This window comes from Plectropomus leopardus, chromosome 21 (genome assembly GCF_008729295.1).
Source record: "Plectropomus leopardus isolate mb chromosome 21, YSFRI_Pleo_2.0, whole genome shotgun sequence".
NCBI classification, from domain to species: domain Eukaryota; kingdom Metazoa; phylum Chordata; class Actinopteri; order Perciformes; family Serranidae; genus Plectropomus; species Plectropomus leopardus.
Window position 1 is genome coordinate 590,123 of NC_056483.1, and position 14,740 is coordinate 604,862.

The 14,740-nt window shown below is 40.7% G+C and overlaps 1 protein-coding gene across 1 annotated transcript in view; it reads right to left on the reverse strand.

The window, feature by feature from the left end:
• Window positions 1–14,445, reverse strand: part of LOC121960950 (sodium channel protein type 3 subunit alpha-like) — a 33,608-nt gene extending 19,163 nt beyond the window's left edge. Inside the window, exons 1-5 of the mRNA XM_042510856.1 lie at window positions 14,295–14,445; window positions 13,569–13,712; window positions 10,837–10,955; window positions 5,194–5,283; window positions 3,356–3,484 (exon numbers count right to left, since the gene is read on the reverse strand). Coding sequence (XP_042366790.1) covers window positions 3,356–3,484; window positions 5,194–5,283; window positions 10,837–10,955; window positions 13,569–13,712; window positions 14,295–14,417 — 605 coding nt within the window. The 5' untranslated portion in view covers window positions 14,418–14,445. The remainder of the gene's footprint in view (window positions 1–3,355; window positions 3,485–5,193; window positions 5,284–10,836; window positions 10,956–13,568; window positions 13,713–14,294) is intronic.
• Between the last annotated feature and the right edge of the window lie 295 nt (window positions 14,446–14,740).

The window sequence follows — 14,740 nt, forward strand, 5'->3', positions numbered from 1 at the left end:
GCGTCCTCGTTAAACCCATGAAGAAGAAACCGCCGTGCAGACAGAATGTAAAGTCCGTCAGCGGCAGATGTTTAAGAGCCAACTGTTTAATGGAGAATTCGTCCTTTAAGTGAAGCCGTTTCTCCCTCTGAGGGATTTGGCGGCGGGTCGTCAGGGTCGCATTATGTAACTCTGCAGACACGGCGTCCACACCCTTCGAGGGCACCTTCATCAAGACGCCTCAATTTAGCCGGCGGGCGGCGGTGGAGGTGACACCGCTTCATTGCAGAGCACGCTAACCCCGCAGCCGAGCCTCGGGGTCAAATATTGATCCGATCGGTTCATTGTGATCGTTTATCTTCCCGCGCCGTACGCCTCCCCGCTCCTCGGCTCCGTGATTGATCGCCGCCTGATCGCTAACCAAACCAAACTACAGTGATTTTCCATCAGTCAGTCAATTACCGAAGTGGACGGGTCACGCTCTTCTCTCTGAAACGTAACGGCTCGCGGAGTGGGCGTGACCGCCGGCATCGGCAGGAAACTCAGAGCTGCAGACTCTGGGTCTCGTTTTTGGTTTAAATTGACGGTTTTGACGGCTCATTTATGTGCCGAGTGAGTTTTGGAGCCTTGAGATTTTCAAACCTGTAATTTGGAAAATGCATGGGTGTCACTGAGAGACGCACTTTTCTCTTTTTTCTACAAAAACACTGAGCAACGTCGTCTTATTCATCGAGTGGATCATCCAGCCTGCAGGCGACACACTTTTCCCGCCTTTTGCCTTTTTGTGTGTGTGTGATTTTAATTTGATTTTCCTGTTTAAAGACACGAAACAGAAAGTATCTGATCTTCATCTCTCCTCAGTTATCAGAGATGCTTTACTATATTTATAAATGTTTGACCTCGTGGAGGGCAGTTTGACAAAGAACCAGTCAACTGAAGTTCAAGCATCGAGCATAAATCACCAAAAACAAGTGGCAACGAAACATGATGCATCACAATGAGACATTAAAGGAATCATTCTGGTGCATTTTTAAGTCTTTAACCCTTTAATCGCTATTGTCAAACCCACCAGACTCCATATAAATAAACAGTAATTTTATCCTCCTAAAACACACTTCAATTCAAAATCAACAGAAACAAAGTAACACTCAAAGAAAGCATCTTCGTTCGTCTTTTCACTGTTTTAACAATCACTAACTCTAATTCGGTTGAAATTAACCCTTAATTCACCCACATAAATATGAAAATATGCTGGTTCTACATACACTAAAATGACTTTTTTTAAATGGAGTCTGGTGGGTTTGGTGCTGGCGATTTTGGTTAAACAAAAAAGATCCTGCTCTTAAATAAAAAGGTTTTTCTCTGTTTGGATCCTTTCATTACGCTGTCTGACACTTAGAGTAACAATCTGAGCCCGTCAGTGGCACAAAAAAACACTTTTAGTGGACGCACAGGGAAGATGCTCAATCGCCCCATGTGGTTGCATAGCAGCTTGTTTCGAGGCTGCAGCGCTTTCTCTCAAAATGTTTGTTCCCATTAGTCACTTTGACACTAAAATTTGGGAAAACAGGGTCCAGATTTAAAAATCCCAAGGTCATCTTTATCCAAATAAAATTACTGAAACAACATCAGCAAATGTACAAAGTCGTAGCCCTCACTGACACATTAACGTGAACGCAACAGTTTATTATCATAAGGATTTTTTTGACGCCATTGTGTTTTGGGTGAAAATTATATTATTATAGAGTGAAACAAAAAGCACAGATTTATGAAATATGGTGACTTGGAAGTAAAAAAGTACGTCAAAATTGCACAGCTACTTTGGTGACAGCATTTTGTCACTTTCCACCGCAGTGGACGAGAAACATGGACTCTCATCGCAGCACAGACTTATTTTTAACCGCACAGACGTATTAAGTTTATTAATGATACGTGACGCTGCAGCCTGAAGTTTGTTTTGTCTCGGACTGACAGCACAATGAGACGCAGTTCTGCAGTCAGAGAGCAGAGTTTCTCCTTACTTTGCAAATGTGTCTGAATGTAACAAAATACACTTCTGCTTAGCTGCACAAACTCGCCTCTTTTTCAAGTTTACAGCGTGCACCTCGGCCGCAGAGACGGGCTTCTATTAGTCTTTATTTTTAATTCCACAGCCCTAATCCCATCAGCACAACACAGTCACGTCAAACTCACCACTTTCTCTTTACACTCACTGATTAATGCCGCTCACTTCTACTTTAGGGCTCATTTTCTACACAGATGTTTCACATTAAAAACCCTCAAAATTTCACAATCACTCCCGTATGGAAGCGTTGATTGTACTGCAGCATGACCCCAAATAAAACTGAGGTAAAACAGAATATATAGGAATTAAATGCAAGTCAAAGTCATGTGTCTTATATTAATCTGCAACATTTTCTATTAACATAAACCATCATCTGTTTCATAATTATTGTAATTCCCTTTTTAAATATGCATGGATTATCTCACTTGATTTATTGTTAGGGTTTTTGTTTTTTTTACTATTGTCCTGATTTGTATGGTGGTGTATTCAGGCCACTGTGGGTGAGAAATATAGAGATTTTTATAAATGTAGCTGAAGGAAGAGAGTAAGATTTGGGGAAAAACTGAATTTACGAATTAAATTCACAAGAAAAAAACTTTCTCTGAGATTAACGTGGAAGATATATAAGGAGCAACTTCAGTACCTGGGATTTTAAAGTCATGAATTTGCAAGAAATAAACTCAGGAATTCTCTGGGATTAAAATCACAAATTTAAGATGAAAAAAGAAAAGACAGTAATGGAGAGTAATGGACAGAAAAGTGTTTTTGCAGAAAATTATGATGTCAGAGTTGACTTTTGACCTCTTGGACACAAAATGTCAGTAATTCATCATTATATCATATTAGACAAATTTAAAAAATATATATGTGTGTGTGTGTGTGTAATTATTATTATAATTACATGTTTTAAATGAGGCAACAGAAATAATAATTAGAATTAATATTTGTCAAATTTGTTTCCTTTTATTATTTATTCATTTATTTGCTAATTGTCTTGTAACTTCACACTAATTTAAGTTTCCATGTTTTTGAATGAAATCAAGTCAAATTGCTCAGGTTTTACAGGGTTAATTTTGGAAATTTAGTTTTTTCTCTGCTGATATTATTACTTGTTTATGTTTACTCATAAAAACGCAGTAAAAGCCGTTTTTCTGTGACAGTTTGGCCCCGTCTGCTCTCAAAAACAGGCGTCACTGACGACACGTTTCGGTGCAGGTCCGTTGTTAGAGTCGCGTGCAGTTTTCGGCTTTGGCGGCAGCACGTTTTGGGAAACAAACAGCTTAATGCGTGAGTGTCGTGTGTTTGACTCACGCCATGACGATGACGCTGAAGTCGAGCCAGTTCCAGGGGTCCCTCAGGAAGGTGAAGGGCCCCACGCAGAAACCCCTCGCCAAGATCTTTATGAGAGACTCGAACGTGTAGATACCGGTGAAGGTGTACCTGAGGAAGGAGGGAGAGAGAAGAGAGGAAGGAAGAGGAAATGAAGGGGCACAGAGGACGGAGCAGACGGGGGGTTGAATAAAGAAAAGAGAAGAGCGAAAAAGAAAAGGAGTGGAGGAAGGATGAATATTCATAAAATGAGCAGAGCCTCGACTCTCCGCCAAACATCCTTCACTTATTTATTTTGTCCCCAGAAACAAGTTTGACCCGACGGGACGTCAACTCAACCGTACAAAGACAGACAGACAGCAGAGAGAGGCGGTCACGTCAGCAGCGGCTCACATACCTCAGAGGGCCGACCAGAGAAACCCGCCTGCTGTCAGCGTCTCCGCATACTTTACATTTTATCGGCAGATATCAAGTTTTTTCTATTTAATTTTTCCTCATTATTCACCTTCATTTATCTTGTGCGCTATTCTCAGGATAATAATAATAGTAATAATAATAAAGTGTATTGTGTAAGTGTATATGCAGCTCAAAGAGCTTCACAATAAAAGAAGTGCAATTTTAAGTGTATTGTATTGTCTTTTTATTTTATCTTATCTTGTCTGCAACATAATTGTCTTTGGGTTTTTTACATTTTCTACAAAAAAGTTCTCTCGTGCACAAAAATTCAGCCGGAAAATGAAGTTAATTTTTAGGACGCTTCAGTGTTTAACCTTTTTGATCTCTGTCTTGCTAGATCACTATCTTCTTTTAAACCATTTTAAAAACGTATTTTTATTGAAAGGCAATCCTATAATCTCTTTTTAATGGACTGTTTTAGTCATTTTTGGTACCTGAAATTGCATTGTGCTGCTTTAGTTTGCTTTCATAAATTTTAATTCTTTGTTGTTTTTTTTTTTTACTTTTCTAACATTTTTCCTGTATTTTGTTCTTATTTTTTCTTTTGTTTTGTGTTTTACATTTTTTTCCTGTGTGTGTTTTTGTGATTTTTAGCACTTTGTAACAATAAGTACTATATAAATAAACTTTATCAGAATTTATTATACCCTGCTTGGTTTGTTTTCAGCACATCTTCATTCCTAACTTGTCAAATATCACGACTTGGCCAAAGATTTTGGCTTAATGTTCACACCAAATATGAAGCGAGCTTTTTGTGTAGCGACTTTACATATAGAGTCAATGCATGGGCGCGAATTCATGCTGGGCGACACGATGGACACGACAGGATGGAGGCGTCTTTGTGTCCATCGTGCAAATTGAAATTTTTCTTTTTCTTGTATGTGTAAATGTGCTACTGTCAATAAAACATGATTCTGATTAAAAAAATGTGTGACAGTAATAAACCTCGAATCACTGCTGTTCAGGAAACGATGAAAAACAGCAGATTAAAGGAGCACTTGAAGCTTTATAATAAAAAATGACACAAGTTACAAATATACGCTCAGAGTGTTTCGGCTCAGTCGGACGGTCAGGCCGCCAATTCACTCTCATCAAAATCTAATCGGACGCATTCACTGAAAGGCATCAGACCAAAAATAGGCTTTTGTATCTGACTTTGATCACCACAGTTTGTGCAGAACGATCGGCCCAAAGTGTCCCTCCACCCTCTGGACGCTGTTACATCATCACACACAGCGTGCCGGCGTTTGCTGGCAGCGCAACATTCGACAGCAGTTTGACCGTCTGTGGGAATCCCCGACCCTCACACACACACACACACACACACGCACACAGACACAGGTGTGTGTTTCAGGTGTACTTACTCCAGGTATTTGGCCCAGTACGCCGGCTCGGACATGGCCATGAAGCAACAGTTGGTCAGGATGGTGCACATGATGAACAGACTGAATAACGTGAGCAGGTTAAGGAAAAAAGGAGGTTTCACAGAGCAGAAATAAATGATCTGTGTCATCATTCGATCACCTGACTGCTAAAAACAAGAGTCACGCAAACATCACGTTCACTTACGCTGCCGAATGAACTGGATCGGCAAGAAAATCACGTTCAATGACACAATGAAGACATTTGTTGTTAAATTCCTTTCAACAATATTGTTGGAATTAAAGAGAAACTTCCCACTTTTGTTTATACAGATTAATAAATGAAGAAAATGTGGGGGAAAGAGGTGCACTCGGTGCAGCAGTGACACACAGTTTGCAGTCTGCAGGGCCAAATTTGACCCCTGACAGGGTGCCAGGTGGCCCCCCAACAACTTTCTAATTCATAATAACAATAAAGTGATTCATAAAGTGAATTTTTGTATTTTTAGTCCCCATAAGGTGTCAGAGTGCACAAAACCGTATAGTTGTCGGAAAATTACCTGAAAGTCAGCAAGTAATTGTGATAATTTTCTAATAATGATCTCTCTTTCTATTCTCTCTTTTTAAAAACTAATTTTCAGGTCTTTTTTCTTGTCAAATTTTACTGGATTCTTCATTATTGATTCCTTTTTCATGTTTTTGAATGAAATCAGACTTGCTTGTGAAAGGAGTCTGAATTCAGCACAAGAAAAATGATGTCAATCCAGGTTTCAAAGGGTTAAGAATATGAAGATAACTGTTAGCTGCAGCATCAGCGTTCAGTAACACACAGACTGATCTGTGGTTTTTTTGTTCTCTGGGTTTGTGCTGCTGATCCAAAAACGTTTGCTTTCTGCTGTTTTTCAAAATAAAAGCAGTGCTGCGGCTGGTGGCTTGAGAGAGAAACTGAAAGGTTTGCTTTGATTTGGGAGAAAAAGGAGCGAGTGATGGAGGTGAGGAGGAAGAGGAAAATAAGACCGATGGACACAAATGTGGAAAGAAGGAGGAAGTTATTAAAAAAAAAGAAAAAATAGATCCAGCAGTGGATGTGGGAGGTGTAACGACATTACCGGTACGGTGGCCTGGGAGGTCCACAACAGCAGGGTTATCATTACGGCATAATTAGCTCCTGGCTCTGCGGTGGCGGCGGCAGGGGGACATTTGCGTTGTTTGTCAATCGGTAACCGTGTTATCTCGCCGCCTGCCACCGCGCTCCGGCAACATCATTACAGCCGGCACTCAATCAACAATTACCTGCAGCTCAAACAACTTTCAGCTGGAGTTTGGGCCGCTTTCACTCGGGGAGTATGTTCCTTCTGTCAAATTACAATAATTATGATTCATTTATAGCTGTGATTGACAGCTGAGCGCGGCTGCTCCCGCCGCAGCGCGTGTAGCGTGCTGAAACATGGCAGGTGAGGGTGATATTTAACATGTATTGCTGCCTTCTGACAGTTTGGAAAAGTTACCGCTCCCCATTATATGATGATTAGACAGGAGTGCCCCCCCCCCAACTCTCCCATCGGGGCTGTTAATGGCATATTAATTTGCTGTATTGAACGTGGCAGGCGTCGGAGGGGAGCGCAGAAACACACATGCTAACCCGGCACAGCCTTTCAGTTCACTTCGTCTTTATTTAGCCCTAATGGGAAATCAGTGAAAGGTATTTAAAAAAAAAAAGACACATGTAAAATCACTTCGGCATGTAGTCTGCACACACACACACACACACACACACACACACACACACACACACAAGGCAGCAAAGCAAGACATTTCTACATTTCCATTTCAGGCGTTTAGCTGACACTCTCCAGAGAGACTCACAATGAGGGAGAGAGTCACACTGAGGACGTTTTTCCATTTTACATCTCACTCGCTGCTCTTATCCACGCTGACTAAGAGCCGTAAATCACAGAAAAGTACACCAAATTGACTGTCTAATTCTCTTTCTGGCACTTATTGTCCCCTCCGCTAAACTCCACCCACCTGTCTTCAACAAGCTGGAAAAAATTTCTTGCACATTTTAGGCAACAAGAGGTCAAATTGTGACTCCTCTAGACTGTTTATTTATATCACATGAAGCACTTTTAACGAGGGCGCTCTGGTTATACCCCAGGACACGCTGTGATTTTGATGTTTGCTACCACTTGATTCCTCAGGTCGGTACGGTACAGTACAGTACGGTACGGTACAGTACGGTACGGTACGGTACAGTACGGTACGGTACAATACGGTAAGGTAAGACAAAACAACACGACACTTCATGACGCAATGAGGCGAGACGATACAAGACAGAACAAGACATGACAAGACAAAATAAGATCTGATAAAATAAGATAAGATACAATATGATACGATACGATACGATATACTTTCCTGTCTTTAAATTTGTGTTGGACTCAGTGCTGCCCAGATAATACCTCCACACTTACGATAAAAACAACAATCACACCATTACATTACAAACACAACAAAAGTCTAAACAAAAAACAACATTAGATGAACCAGTGCACATACTCCCAGATACACCTCACTGAAAACTGTGCACATAACACCTACTGCACTCACACATAAACCAGGAATAAAAACACCATAAGGCTGTATATTATAGGTGATCTCGGCATCGAGTTTTTTTCCGCATCAGAGAGCGATTGCTGTGTTCACGAGTCCAAACGAAGCGGACCGAGGGGGAAATGCTCCCTATTTTGGGAAAAAAACCTCCAAACAATCCAGGTGTGAAAGCACTCTTAGTTAATGTTACTTGAGTACACAATATTTTTTCAGATAGTTTTCATTTTTCCCTTTTTATGAACTAAAACATTTTTTTTTACACCTAGTTTTAGTTTTTAGCTTAGTTTTAGTGTAACTGTAACCTCTTTAAAAGTTTCCTGAAACAGGACAGCTGAGCTCCACAAACTCTGAGAGTCACTGACAACATCAATTCACCAGCGAGGAGGCAACGCGAGGAGACACAGCTGGTGGCCGCGGCGCAGTCTGATGGATGAACACGGTCCCCGAGCAATGTCTCGTGGGACACAAAGTCAAACGCGTGTCCTCCAGAGCAAAGGCCCCATGGGAAATGTAGTCAAACAGTGTTTTCTGTCAGAAACGACAGTAAGTGTTAAAACTGAACACCTGAGCGAGAAAACACACAACCTGTGTTTTCTAGAAGTGTTCGCGTGTGCGTGTGTGTGTGTGTGTGTGTGTGTGTGTGTGTGTGTATGTGTGTGTGCCCCCACCTCACACCACAGCTTGTCATTGTGGCGCCAGCGTGGTCGGGCATGAATCCAGAACGCACTTGGTCAAACACATATTTTTAAAAACACTCACACGCACACTACAACTCCACTTCAACCGCAACACACACACACACACACACACACACACACACACACACTTGTTCTAATTTTTGTTTTGTCTCTATTATAAACACACTCAAACACACACACATGTGGCACATCAGTAGCGCCACACCTCCGCTGCGACCTCTTCACCCACTTATCCCCCTGACAACAGCAGCGTGTCCGCCGGCTCGACATCTCTCAACACCAGCAGCCGCCTCCCGGGTAAAAATAGACGAGTGTGAGGTGAGGGGCGGAGGGGCGAGGAGGGGGGTCGAGGGCGGAGTAGGGGGGCTGTTGAGTTTTGGGTGTGAGGTAATATCTGTCATGTTGGCCTGGCGATTGGAGCCCAAGGAGGACGTCTGCATGGCGCATGGCGGCATGGGACGGGACGACTCGCCAAAGTCCCTTTTCCACAACATTTGGACTCTAACGTCACTCTGACGCCTTAAAACATGCTAATTATCTGATGATGACTTTTTTTTAAGGTGGTCAATTATCTGTGTCAGAGAGTGTTTTTAACCCTTTGAAACCCGGATCGACATCAGTTTTCTTTTGCTGCATTTAGACGTCTTTCACAAACATTTAAACCTTCGAATTTTCAGCAAAATCATTTGATATCTTTTAGAAAACAGCAACTTGGCATGAAATGTCAAAGTGCAAAAAAATAGTAAAAGGTGATAAGAAAATGAATGAATGAGATTTATTAAAAAACTAGAAAAAAATCTAGATTTTTTAAAAAATTAATTATCATATCTTTTATCTTTCAGTAAAATTATTCAATTTTGTCATTTTTGTTTTCATTTTAAGTTTTGTTTCAGGTCATTTTCTGTTTTTGTTATTTTTCTTCTTTTTTTTCCCAGGTAATTTTCTTGCTGTTTTTTGGGGGCCACGTTAATCTGAAGTTGATCACTACTGCCAAGTATTTGAACAAATATTTGCCAACTTTAATATAAAATCACCTAAAATTAGAAAGAAAGTTACAAAAGTTACAAGAAAATAGAATGAAAATCAGGGGAAGAAATATCAAAACAAGGAAATGGCCTGAAAATGTGCTTAAAATCATAATAATCATTAGTTTAAAATATTGTTTTAGATATTTTAGAGAAATAATCTTAAAAATAAAACACATTTTAACTTATTTTTAGTTATTTTTCCTGTCACAGTTTTGCATTTATTTAAACAGCCTTCTACCTTGTCAAACACATTGTTTATTGAGGTTTATCAGTAAAGGAAGAAAATGTATTAATTTTGCATTATTCTTCCCTAAAAAAACATCTTCATATTTGGCTACCTATGTAGTTTCATAATTAAATATTAACTATGTTTATCTCAAAAGCCCTTATTTATCATTGTGCTTATTAAGTTTTCCATTAAAGCAAAAATTCAGTGAGTGGCTCTAATGCAACTGGAGGTAATTCATTTAATGGACTTCAGATTGACTATTTTTAATGGGTCATTTCACATTAATAAACCATTAATAACTCTTCAAAACTGCATGAAAGCATAAAAAAACCTTAATTGCTGAAGCTATTATCAATCAACTTAATTTAGTTTAATTAATTTAATGTGTTGGCTGTTTAAAGATATAGTGAAAGCATGCGAGTATCATCCGACACGGTGTTTTAAAGAGTTAATATAAGCATGTCGGCGCCGCTCGCTGTGGTATAAACTAAACAGTTAACATAAAACGGTTTAAGCTAAATACATGAAGTCTATCACTCAACAGTGTGTACGTTAACGTGTCAGCGCAGAGCCCCAAAACCTTTAAACTGTTTGCATCTCTGAACGTGCTGCACGATTAACCCTTTGAGACCTGAGTAAACTGGCTTGATTTCTTTCAAAAACAAGCGAAGACGGAAATAAAGAGATGACCAGAGAACGTGTTTCCCTCTGAAATATAGTGAAGTAGAGGTATAAAGAAGCAGAAAATGGGAATAATGCAGTCAAAGTGGAGTATCTCAGCATTAAAGTGCAGTAAAAACAGCGCTGGTGGACGAGCGGCTGCAGAGCAGATCAGTGGAGCTGCGAGCCGCCTGCGGTGATGGAGCACCCAGCCTGCGTCTGCTTGTTTATATGATCACACACAGCGCCGTCAGGGTGGCCCGGCCGCTCACACACAGCGTCCTTCAACACACACTGAGGCCCTGCAGGCTGCTCTGCATCTGACCTCTGACCCCCCCCCTGCAGCTGTCCCCCCCCTGCAGCCAGATCATACCACTGTCAGAGAACATACAGCAGCAGCAGCGATGGCGAAGGATATGAGTGTACCAGGATCTTGATGGCGATTCTGCGGACGGGGTGGAAAGGGCTGAAGATGTAGAGAGCGGATGTGGCACTGAAACGGAAGATGGCCTTCCCTTTGTTCAGGACTATGAAGGTCTGCAAGAGACGCAGAAACATGCAGTCAGTACAGAGAGGAGAACAAAAGAGTGATTTTTGTTTTCTCGAGCAGCCGCAGAACCAAACCGACCACGATCACGCAGAGAATAATGACACACGCTTCAGGGAAAATAACATTAATCACCACTTTGGTCCAACATCCACAGGGCGGATTTGATTTGATTTGTTTTGATTTGATTTGATTTGATTTGATTTGATTTGATTTGATTTGCAGAGTTCATAAACATTTTTACCAATTAATTTCCATGATTTTCAGGCAAATTTTAAGCATACATACCGTAAAACTTCAAGTAATAGCCTGGGCTAATATTTGCTTGGAAATGTCCATAATCCTTTCAATGTCCTGATATTTTAGTCTTGTCTTACAATCCTAGAAATATCCTTAATTCCTAGAAATTTCCTAAAATCCTCAAACGTCCCTGAAATCCTGAAAATCTTCCTAATATCCTAGAAACATGCTAATATCTCGTATATGTCTTAAACTTTTAGAAACATTCTGGATTCTTAGAAAACTTCCAGATGTTCAAGAAATGTCGCAAAATCCTTGAAACATCCTAAAATCCTAGAAATGCACTAAAATCTGAGAAACGTCCTAAAATCCTCAAAACGTCCTATAATCCCAGAAACGTCCTAAAAACCCTGGAAATGAGTTAAAATCTCATAAATGTCCTAATATCACAGAAACACGCGTGGCCCCAAACAAAGCAAGTTCCTGCTCTACCACAATAAATATAAAACTAATTAATAAAAATAAAATGTGAATCGTCCGTGTTATTGTTTAAATTCAGAAAAAAAGATAAATCTGAAACCCTGCCATGACCTTTGACCCCTTTAATAGCACAACAGAGCGTGAAGACGGGCTCAGAGGTGCTGAGTGTGTTTTTGTTTGTTCCTGCAAGACGAACAACACACACACACACAACGGATATAATGTGTGTGTGTGTGTGTGTGTGTGTTGAAACCCAGAGGAAACACACCTGAGCTTAAAGAGAGAGCGGAGAGAAAGAGGCGGCACGAGGGAGAGCGGTGGAAGGAAAAAGGGGTGAGGAGACTCCCTGAGGAGAGGCGTCACCGGAGAGAGAGACGACAGAGCGGCGAGGAGACGAGGGCGTTTTCTAACCGTCACTTTATTCGCTCCGGTCCTGAATCAGGGGACGACTCGGTAAACTCGTTAGTTTTTCTTTTAGCTCTGCTTTCTCTGGTCTGGAGGCGGCAGCGAGGACGTAAACACAGGTGGAGGAGCACGCGTGTTCGGCCGCCCCGCGGGTGTTTCATTTTAACTCTCTCAGCGGGACGCTCTGATCCTCCAGCTCGCTGTTTTCATGTGTTTGTTAGGAGCAGGCAGGTCGAGTCATCATCGCGACTTGGTTGCAAGTCCAGGTCAGACGTCGAGTCGCTCTCCTGCGGGCTGCAGTTTGTTTCTCTCAGACAATCCACCATGCAGAGCGCAGTATGGAAGCTGTGGAGGTCAAACTTGCAGCAGACAGATTTTAGCATGTTTCTGGGAGTTTAGGACATTTTTCAAGGATTTAAGGACATTGTTTGGATTTGAGGACATTTCTGTGATTTTTGGCAATTCTACGATTTTAGGACATTTATAGGTTTTCAGTTTTTTTTTTTATTTCCAAAATTTTAGGATGTTTCTCGGACTTTAGGATATTTCTAGGGTTTCAGTACATTTCTAGGGATTGAGGACATGTATTTTATTTTAGGTAATTTCTGGGATTTTTGGACATGACTAGGTTTTTTTTTAGGATGTTTCCAAAATTTCAGGACATTTCTTAGATTTAAGGAAGATTGTAGGATTTTAGGACATTTCTCAGATGTTTGGACATTTCTAGAATTTTAAGTTTAATTTAGTTTAGTTTTAAGTTTAAATTTCCAAAATTTCAGGACATTTCTTAGATTTAAGGAAGATTGTAGGATTTAAGGAAAATTCCAGGATTTAAGGAAAATTGTAGGATTTTAGGACATTTCTCAAATGTTTGGACATTTAGAGCATTTAGAAAGTTTCTAAGATTTCAGGACATTTCTTAGACTTTTGGGCATTTTCTCCAATTTTAGGATGTTTCTAGGATTTCCAGACATTAGGGTTTTAGCTAGGACCTCTGTTGGGGGTTGCGAGGGATCCTCCACTGGCACTTATGGTTGGGGGACCAGATTTGGAGTATATGCGCCCTGAGGGGTCTCGGTGTGGTTATTTTGGTCCACACAATAGCTGTGTTTAAATCTTCGAAAAAGCATCACATCAAGGATGGAAGGAGGAAAATTAAGATTCAAGACTGAACTCACGGGTTTGAAATCACCCTGAAACAGGAAAAAGAGTGCAGGAGACAGAGTGGGACAGACATGTGATCACCTGGACCAGGTGTAAACAAGGTCTGAGAGTTTAAAAAGGAGGACAAACTGTGAGAGAGGGGACACACTCACTCGTCCACCTCCCCTCTGGTCCTCAGTGAAGTAGGTTACCAGAGAGACCATTTATCTTCCAGGGATTCTCCAACAGGAGACACAGGGTGTTTCTAAACACACACACACACACACACACACACACACACACACAAACACACACACACACTCTGGGTCACTTACCCTCTTGTCTTTGAAGTAGTACTGGTCGATGTCCTCCAGGGGAACGCCCACCAGATGAGACGGGATGTCGGCAAAGATGCGCGGCAGCTGTTTTCCTGCCTCCAGGTCGGGCCGGGGCCGGGGGAGCACCACGTCGCCCAGGTCCTACACACACACACACACACACACACACACACACACACACACACAGACAGAGAACACTTTACCACCTCCAAAACACCTCACATCTGCCCACTGAAGCTGCCCTACATTTTATTCAGATTTCACCTCCAATATTTTATTTTCTGCCTCCTGATTCATCTTGTTTTAATAATAAGAACAATTATGGAACTACTACAAATAATAATAATATCATATATAATGATAATAACAATAATAACAACAATACTAAAAATGATAATGATAAGAAATTATCAAGATATAAATTATAATAATTGTACTAATAAGACTAATAATACAATTATAAAAATTATTTTAAAAAATAATAATACTAATGATACCAATAACACTAACAAATAATACAAATACTACTACTACTACTACTACTACTTTTAATTATAATAATAATATTAACAACAATAATGATACTAATAATACATATAACACGAATACATAATGCAACAACAACTTTTACTACTACTACTAATACTAATAATAATAATAATAATAATAATAATAATAATAACTGTTTTTTTCAGGCGTGTTGTTTATTGTGAGTTTGTGTACCTCCTGGTATTGTTTTTTGAGTCGGGCCTGCTCCTGGGCGATGCGCTGCTCGATGCCCGCCAGGGAGTCCGGCGTGAAGCGCTGAAAGCTCTCTGGTCCCATTGGAAACACACAGCCAGCCATCTTCTCATCCTGATCCTGCTGCTGACTGGCCCAGTATACCAGCTGAACACACATACACACACACACACACACACACACACACACACACACACACACACAGAGGAACCATCAATACAAAACTAATAATCTATCACGAAAAACAACAAGAATCCACTCAGAACCCTTAAAAATATTAAAAATATGTAATGTTTCAGCTGACCAACTTCCCCTTGAGCTGCGCGTTTTCCTTCTACTTCAGTGAGCGGTTTTCTAAATTACAAGAGGGACCGAGGGTGCTCACAAAAACACTCAGGTGCAAGACGAAAAACACTTCACTGCAGGGC